Consider the following 9,324-nt stretch of genomic DNA (forward strand, 5'->3'; position numbering starts at 1 on the left):
TGTTACTGTTGCTTGTTTGTTTGTTTTATTGATTAAAATGTGTTTTTGCACAGATGCCAATGACATGCATACACTTATTTTAGCTACAAATTATTAAAAATTGAAAAGTTTGTCCTCTTCCGGTGGCTTCGACGTGATTACCCTTAGTGTTTCAGAGATTTTCAACCAAAAGCTCAAAACTGACTGACTGATTATTTGAACAATTCATCTCCTGTGGATTAAGTAGAGATGCAGTGTGTCGTGTAACTCACCTGGATCTGTAAATGCTAAGCGCAGGGCTACAAACGTCACGTACTTTTCTCTTGACAGGTAAAACTTTGTTATGGTAACTCTTTGCTAGACAAGTGACTTAAAAGACGCCTTTATCGCCTAATGGCATTTTTGGGTAGGTCCTGCCATGTCCATGGTCTATCTTGCTCTGTCCTCTAGGTGAAGAGAACGAGACACAAGACGATTTTTTGATGGCTAGCGCCTGTAGGTGTAATCCGAATCGGAAAGAGAGACTTGTCACCCTGACCTGCTTTTAGACAAAAAAACACTTATTTTGTTTTTTACATGCCTATTTTCAGACCCAATTTCAGACCCAAATGGCTACTTTCATTTTTACACCAGAACAGTTAAAAACCTTAGGGGCGGCAAATACCACGGCATAGCTTATAGAGGGAAACACGTCCGAGATCTGTCACTGAGTACTTACCTGCCATTTCAGCATGCCATATTTTTGCCGCGGTTCATCCTTGTAAATATCCGTGTCTTCACCAATCAGTGAGTTTTCAGCGTACAGGCCCAACCTTCGGAAAAGGCGGTGTAGGAAGATTCTAAATCAAGCCAGTTGATCACTCCTCCACAGCTGTCACGGAAGTGTTCCTCGAGACCTTGAACCTGGTTTGAAGAAAAAAATCCATGTGTCAACAATGTACCATTGTAATCACATCTGGGTTCTACGGATGTAATACACTCGAGAATTATGAACGAACATTACTTAAATTTTATGTCAGGACGAGTATTCGGGATAACAGTCACGTATACATCACGCCAGAAGATGTAATCAATCAATCAATCAATCAATCAATCAATCAATCAATCAATCAATCAATCAATCAATATGTTTAACGTGGTCGGTACGCTTCGTTAACGCACAAAGCATTATGGTAATAGAGATCACGAGGTTGTTGACATAAACATGGCTACTCGTTAGATAGCTCTACTGCATCAATTTGTTTAATGAAATGAACGTTCACAGCTGCGAAAAAGATTGGTTCAGAGCCACGAGAATGGTTTTCACCTCGAAGAATTTTGAAGAAATTTTATTTTTCAGTAGGGGAAGAGGATTAATTAGCATTTTAATTTTCGCCTCAAAGCACTTACTTCTTCAAAAGAAAACTTTGCGAAATAAAAAGACTAAACGAATTCTAGAAACAAATCTCACGTCATTGTGCTCTCAAAAAGTAATGGCGACGTGTGAGATGAACTGCCCCTATCCACCAGAGAAAAATAGCGGCCTAAGTAGGAAATGGAGATGTGATTAAAAATAAGTGGTGTGTCACTTAAGGTAATTTACGACCTGACAATGTGTACAGTCTCTGAACATTTTACCAAATTTCCTCGCAAATGAAGACAACTCAAGTGTAGGTATATATGCATGTACATATGACTTGCTTACTTTTGTATACTCGTTTTCCTTACTGTTTTTCTAGATTTTCTCTCTTTGGACTGGGTGACATATATAAGTTCATAAATGCCCATACCGAAAAGGAAATGACAAAAAAAAAAAAAAAAGAAAAAAGATAAATAAATAAATAAAATAATGTTTAACCTACATGCAGAGGTCAGCTACTGAGACCTCTGCATGCAGGCTTCATGACGTTCTGATCGTCACACCTTCGTCACAACACACAATTAAAGGAGAATAATATGAAGTGCAATGGGCATATCAAAGGTACTTGTTAGGATGTGCCTTTTTTTATCAGTTTTATTTACTTCACGTCCCATCATCAAATTTAAATGTTTTTAGCAGTAGTTTAATGTATTTCTGGGTAGATTTTAGTTGTCATTCAACACGATATTTCTTCTGGATTTGAACCGCTCTGTTTTATTTTTGTGTTTTCTCTCTGACTTCGTCAAGAGCTGAACAAAATGAATTCAGGGTGAGGCCAGACAAATGTACCGCAAATTTTCGAAAATAGCGACGCTTTCCAGTTTTAGACTACAAAACAACCCTTTCGCAAATCTCGCAGAGTAGCAACTATGAGGGGTCGTTAATTTTCGGGAAGCTTAAACATGCAGTATGTCTCTGTGTGGTCCCAATCAGTTACGAAAAGAAGGATAATTCTTACAAATCTAATTTACTTTAAACTACGCCTCCAGGACGATTAAGGTGCAGAGTAAATATATCGTACACGAAAAGGTATACAGATTACTTACATGAAAAGCCAAACAGTCTGTCATTCCAACCGTTCGTATGAGCCGGGTCTTATGATTATTATCAAGGTTGAAGTTATATTTGTGATGGAGATTGCTACCTGCGGAGATAGGGGCCCTACAGCAAGTACTTAATTTTATAGATTTTTCAGTGGGTCTTTAATATCGAAACTTTTGCACAGTCTGTAGGGAAGATGCAGCAAGTCTAACGTTATAACCACCATTAGCTCTTTAAAGCACGCACAAGACAGTTGGTCAAAATTTTATTAGCTGAAGCGATTCTGCAGACTATTCCCCTGGAAATGTTTAATCGGCACACACCATACTGAAATGGCTGGTGACTTATAATAGACTTGTACGTTGTAAATATCCATAGACGGTACGGTGTTAGCCTGGAAGAGCTTGCAAGCAGGCTGAACTTTGAGTCGCAAGGGCGAGCGGCGAAGAGGGAGTCGCAAGCGAAGGGATCTTCCTTGCAGACTAGTATAGCGGGCAACCCATCATCATTAGAACATGCGTGTAAGGCCACATGGGGATAGCCATTGTACACTGGAAAAGGTAGTACAAAAAACAAAAAAAATACAACTTAGTTTTAAAATTTGTTGCATTTCAGGGCAATCTAATTAAATCTACAAGCAATCAAAAGAATTAAAATTTTGCAGAAATAACTCATACACTTGCAGTGTGACAAATCAACTACTCTTGTGAAAAGAAAATTACACAGCACATCACTGCAGAGACTTTAAGATGAGCCGTATTTTTTCGTGGAATAATTACTAGTAGACTTGATTCTGTATTGACAGCACATTTTGGAACATCAGGTGGTTCAACGAACGTGACTTCCCCAGTGCTATATTAATCTATATGGAGATTACCCTCTGAAAACCTCTCGATGAAACAGTGCAAATTTGAAAATGATATAAATTTTATTGCACTCTACAACATCCTATCATCTACAAACAACATTTTTTTGTTTACTCAAGCTTACAAGCGAACTTTACTTAAGCATGCAAAGGCAAAAAGATCCTCAAAAGAAGCGACATTTCATATTTCGCAGGCCGATGGAGAAATAACTCTTACATCACCTCTTATACCAACTTTAAAATCAGACCATTTCTTGACGTTACCCTCCCCTCCGTGACATGACTTGGACAGTTTCGATATTTCAGTTGCATTTAGGGCCCTGTTCCATATGTTCAGATCAGTGAGCTCTCCAAGGAAGGCTTGGGTAGCGTCAAAGTCTCCTCCAGAGGAATCTTGGTCCTGTCCGATGGTGAGGATTCCGTTTGTCTTGATTACGTGTCCAGTCTGCAGTCCTGTCCCATTGGCTTCGGAGACGCCGTCTTTGTAAATCTGCCAAGATCCAGCTTTGTTTTCCCATGAAGCGCACATCAGGTGCCAGAAACCGTCATTCAGGGTGGTGACTCCAGTTTCACTGAAAAAAAAAAAAAATTAAAAAAATAAAAAAAAGAATAAAAAAAATAATCAGAACATATACCAAATTCATGGGGTAAAACTCATGAAAGACAGCCAGGGAAAAAAATAGACGGGCGACAAATTTGCTGAGCAATATGTGTATCTTATCTCTCGCGTCATCCTCCACAGCTGTATTTGTGTGAAAAAGTTCTATTACTACTCATCCTTACCATGTATCGATTAACTATTAATTATCTATTAATTAATTAATTGATAAATTGTAATAACTTACAACAGCTCGTCGTTGATCCATAATTGAAGTGAATCCATATTTTTGATCAGGAGTTCATTGAAGACTTGGTCTGCGCTGTAACTCAGGACCGTAGCATCGCTAACTGTCTTCTCTGTTGTTCGCATTCGGTAGCACACAGTAAAAGCGTCGGTTATTTGGAGGCCATGGTGGATGACATAGTCACTTGTGCCACGTTTCGTGAAATAAAGGTCGTATGCACTTTTAGAACTTTGGGGAAGACCTGTTGAAGCTAAAACGTATGAAATCGATTATCGATCTTGATTTACTGTTTGTGACGGAAGAAGCGCGGTTAACGCTTCTTATGATATAGCAAATAATCTGCCTACTGCACCCTTGCAACGAGGGTCGTTAATTTTTCCTTTTAGCTTTTTGACGAACGTAATATTAAACATTTACTCAAAAGTTACTTAAAATTTGTCATTCTTTTGTTCTTCTGGAAATATTCGCTGGCGTGTTGCTCTTTTTGGAGAACCCTGAAAAAAAATAAGATGTCAACGTGCAAAGCTCGCAAAGTTCAGTGTCTGCTTTGCCACTATAGAACCTCGAAAGCTGTAGGACAGGAACTACAACTCACTGATTTCGCCGCCTAAGCCGAGTCTCACATAGTCCAAGAACACAAACCAATGTGTCGGCCGGGACTGAGCTCTGGCTGCTGAATCCAGCGCCCAATGTGCATCACGTCATTTTTGACGGTGATATTATTTAACTTATTTACACGATTGTTTTTTCTTTTTAAGAATCTGATCGATGCCCCATCTAGTTACTTACCATGTTGAACCTGATCCTTTACCGCGGCGAGTTCTTTCTTCAAATCGTTCACCTCCTGTAACAGCTGGTTGTTTCCTTTGCACAAGTCGCACTGACCTTTGTCATCCACAGAAACATTTATAACCGGACGGCAATAGCAGGCGGATGGAGACTTCTTTCCTCGATCACCCTTTGGGTCTTCAGCTTGAGAAAGAACAAGCAGAGTAAAAACCAGCAAGGACACTTTTAGCATCATCTTGAACACGAATGTTGCTTTGCATGGACCCCTTTCTTCAAGCGGGACTTATATACTCTAATCTATGGTTGACACGCCTTCATCAAGTGCGTGCGGAAACAATCAATTAAAAATCATCACGATATTGCTTTCACGCTGGCTCCATACTTCACTTTCTGACGTTCTTATTTTAATTCCTTCCTGTTTAGGCACGCAACCACAGAAGTGTTCCTCAATAACCAGAAAGTTGGACCGTGCCGGAAATTCTGCAAGGAAATGTACCATGGTGTGTGTACTTCTTTCCAATTCTTTGCTTATTAAGTCCGACACCTTTTGATTGGCGAGCCTTTTCCTTTCAAACTATTGTTGTTTACTATTTATTTCTCAGTCTTCCTTGTGGCTTACGTGCTGAGCTCTCTCAGGTAATACATCCTGTTTCTGCTCGCAAGGTTATGTAATTCTCAAAAAAGATGGTCCGTGCTATTTTAGACGGTTGAAGCTCATAGTTCGTAATAATCATTTGTTTCTCATGTTAATCTGTCGAGTGAAGAGTGCAGAATTACACTGACTTTCCGAATTTTTATAGTTGCTATGCAGATTAGTCCACAGGCCATCTGAGGAATAAGTACTGCAACCTATTGATACATAGGGCTACATAGCAAAAGGTCGGTTTCCAGTAAACTACGTGGGTTATTTAAAACTCGACTTTTTAGACCTGACATTTGTTTGAACCTGGCGCTTTTAGGCCCCGCCGTAGGTCGAGAAAATTCAGTAATGACCGACGTCTCCAAAATCCTTCCTGCCTTGAATGTTTTTCTAAGTGGGTTATTTAAAACTCTACTTTTCAGACCTGACATTTGTTTGAACCTGTTTACGCGCTGAGCTCTCTCAGGTAATACTTCCTGTTTCTGCTCGCAAGGTTATTTACTTCTCAAAAAAGATGGTCCGCGCTATTTTAGACACTTAAAGCTCATAGTTCGTGATAATCATTTGTTTCTCATTTTAATCTGTCAAGTGAAGAGTGGAGAATTACGCCGACTTTCCGAATTTTTTTTCATAGTTGCTATGCAGATTAGTCCACAGGCCATCTGAGGAATTAGTACTGCAACCTATTGATAACGTGAGAGCCACATAGCGAAAGGTCGGTTTCCAGTAAACTACGTGGGTTATTTAAAACTCGACTTTTTAGACCTGACATTTGTTTGAACCTGGTGCTTTTAGGTCCCGCCCGTAGGTCGAGAAAATTCGGTAATGACCGACGTCTGCAAAATCCTTCCTGCCTTGAATGTTTTTCCTGTTTCTACATGCTATACTTCGAAATCATTCCAATCACTTATACAGTCGAACCTCTGTTTGCGATTACCTCTCGTAAGCGACCACCTCTCCACAGCGGCCCGTTTTCCAAAATACCAAAAGTTCCCAAGTCAAATCACTATATTTGAAACCTCCTGTAAGCGACCACCTCTCGTAAGCCCGGTGAGGGGGGGGGGGGGGGGTTACTCACTTATATGGGCTATATAGGTATGTGCGGCCCCAAAGGGTTTGGTTTTTTAGCCGTTTTGTCATGAATAGGTTAGGTCTGCATACAAGCCGAGTGGCCCATCAGGCCGGCCGGAACTTATCCCGGTTTCTGCAGCATGAAGCGACTAGGAGTATATCAATTCCCCCTTAGATGGGATGCTAGTCCATCGCAGAGTTACCCCAGCATTAAATTCGCCGGTACCCATTTATACACCTGGATAGAGAGAGTAACCGTGAGAGTAAAGTGTCTTGCCCAAGAACACAACACAATGTCCCCGGCCAGGGCTCGAACCCGGACCGCTCGCTCCGGAGTCGAGCGCACTAACCATGAGGCCACCGCACCTCCCATTTTGTCATGATTAGGGTATCGATTTTGGCCATTTTGGTCTTAAAAAAGTTATAGTTTTAGCACTCTAGTCTTGAATTGGGTATGCTTCTTGGAATAAGCTACTTTTTCATCATTATCAATAAGACCGTCAACCAAAGCCCAGCATAACTTATGTTTAGGGCAACTGTGTCAGCCACAACGGTCGTAAATAGGGTATCGAATTTTTGGCCAGGTCATATATAGGGTAGCAAAAATCGCAGATTTTGGCCATAAATAAGGTAAGGGTCTTGGAAAGTGGGCCGCACAACCTCACCTAACTTTTCTGGGAGTCCCCCCCTCCCCGGGCTCGTAAGCAACCGCTACCACTCTTAGGGCTGAAATTTTCTTTTGTTTTTAACCTCCCACAAACGACCACTTGACAGATAATAGAGCGGAAATTGGATAATAATTACAGGGTGTTGTAACATTATCACATTCCTTGGTACTACAAGAGACGGAAATATCTCAATGGAAAGTACCGCCTTTTTCTCGAAAACGACTTTTCACATGCATAAAGCATTTAAAACATGGTTTAAGTCTCTGCAGTTACCATATGATATTGAGGCAAAATTTTGACCTAACATTAAGCTCTCGTAAGCGACAACCTCCCGAAAGCGACCAACTAGGCTAGACTTTTTGGGTAGTCGCTTACGGGAGGTTAAACTGTAATTGTAGGCTTACACCAAGTGCATAGCAGGTCCTACATATTTCCATGGACAAACGTTTTCTTTTATCGCTGGCGTTCGGAGCGATGCGAGGAACTGTATTCGTTGGCTAGCTTTCCTGTTTAAACCTCTTATGTCGTTGCATGTTCAAGGGGTAGAGGTGGGCGGGGTTTAGGGGTTAACGAATCTCCTGTTCTGCAACTGCTCAATGACGCTACTGAAGTTAATTTATTCAAAACTTTTATTTTTCCTTGGATGGAGCACACAGGGACATATGCTGCTTGTTTTAACTCCCCGAAATTAAAGACCTCTTGTAAGTTACGACGTTGCGAGAATTACGAAAGGGTTGCTAAATTTAAAATGAAAATGGGGTCGTTATTCTTGGAAATATTTGGCACAACTTTGCCTTACCCTTGAGTAACATTAGTTCTTGCCCAGAGAGCAAGACAAAAATAAAGCAAACAGGTTCAGATCTGGAAATAATATCGTATTGAACGACAATTGAAATTCAACCAACAACACTTCAAACTACCAGGAGCCCTGAAACTGTTAATTAATAGTATCTACATTTTTTGATCGGACGTGAAGTAAATAGAACTAGCAAAAAACTAGGACATCTCTTGTTTGTCCTTATTAATTTTTGGGAGAAAGGTATAACCATTAAAACTTCATTTACCATGGGGTTCAGACGTGACTTCTAGAAAGCTGAAAAGACAGGAACGAAAACGACTGTTCAAAAGTAACCAAGGCATTTACTTATACTTGAGTTATCTTATCTTAATTTGGGCCGTAACGAAGTAAAAAATGTGACGAGACTGTACTCAATGCAAGGTCGAGAAACGTTGAAATTGCAACGAATGTAAGATGTTAATTGTTAATTAAGTGTTGATTGTTAATTTGGCTAGGGGTGTTAAAGAGCGGTCTTTGGTCTACATTACTCAAGACGAAAGAAAACTCATGTTAGGAATTGTACTATAATCAGCAAGAAGATATCTTGCTCAATGAATCTGGTAGAGCTAAAAATTAGGTTGTACTCTCTTTGAAAGCGAAAAAAAAAAAAAAAAAAAAATCGAAGTTCCCCACCTCCCGACCCCAAGCGTTATAACTATAAAATAAAGCTCAAAAACATTTTTAGTGAGACAAAAACTAACTTCACGTCTTGGAAAATTACCAAATGCCGCAACCAAACAGTCACAAGGCAACAAGCAACCATTTCTATTTGTTGACTGATTCGTCCTGCAAAATTTCCGCATGGAAGTTGTAAGAATCAGTAAATCTTGTTAGAGTCGAAACCCTATTAAGGGGCCACCCATTAAACATCCACCCCTATTAGGCGGCCCTGAGTAATCAAAGTCCCCATGAGTACTCCAGTTTCTGTTGTTTTTACCTCTGTTGAACGGCCAGCCCCCTTTTAGCGGCCACTATTCATTTCCCCGAGGGTGGCCGTTTAATAGGGGTTGAACTGTAATTCTTTCTCGGCTTCGACTCCGTTTGGACGGTAAATGTCCATTTTCCTCTGTACTTTTAAGTTATTTGGTAACAGAAAACGTATTAACACTACAAAACATTATGGCCCCCCTTAACTGTTGAACGGAAAATCCATTAGAGTTTTGGCCCGGCAAGAACGGTTACACATGCA

General features: G+C 40.3%; 1 protein-coding gene across 1 annotated transcript; it reads right to left on the reverse strand.

Moving 5' to 3' along the window:
* Nucleotides 1-3,328: 3,328 nt before the first annotated feature.
* On the reverse strand, nt 3,329-5,195 carry LOC110059061 (neuronal pentraxin receptor-like). The gene is made up of 3 exons (XM_089278542.1): nt 4,919-5,195; nt 4,130-4,379; nt 3,329-3,856 (listed from the first exon to the last, which is right to left on the reverse strand). Exons 1-3 carry the CDS (start codon nt 5,151-5,153, stop codon nt 3,466-3,468), a joined length of 876 nt encoding a protein of 291 aa, XP_089134668.1. The 5' UTR covers nt 5,154-5,195; the 3' UTR covers nt 3,329-3,465.
* Between the last annotated feature and the right edge of the window lie 4,129 nt (nt 5,196-9,324).

The sequence above is a fragment of the Orbicella faveolata genome, unplaced genomic scaffold (genome assembly GCF_042242905.1).
Source record: "Orbicella faveolata isolate gen_17 unplaced genomic scaffold, um_ofav_v1 contig_46, whole genome shotgun sequence".
Taxonomy (NCBI): Eukaryota; Metazoa; Cnidaria; class Anthozoa; order Scleractinia; family Merulinidae; genus Orbicella; species Orbicella faveolata.

Bases quoted from the DNA above. Each gene is read 5' to 3' on its own strand.
- LOC110059061 (XM_089278542.1), bottom strand. From the start codon at position 5,153: ATGATGCTAAAAGTGTCCTTGCTGGTTTTTACTCTGCTTGTTCTTTCT. The intron at 4,380-4,918 runs GTAAGTAACTAG...CATACGTTTTAG, and splicing joins AAAGGATCAGGTTCAACATG to CTTCAACAGGTCTTCCCCAA. The intron at 3,857-4,129 runs GTAAGTTATTAC...TTTTTTTTTCAG, and splicing joins TGGATCAACGACGAGCTGTT to TGAAACTGGAGTCACCACCC.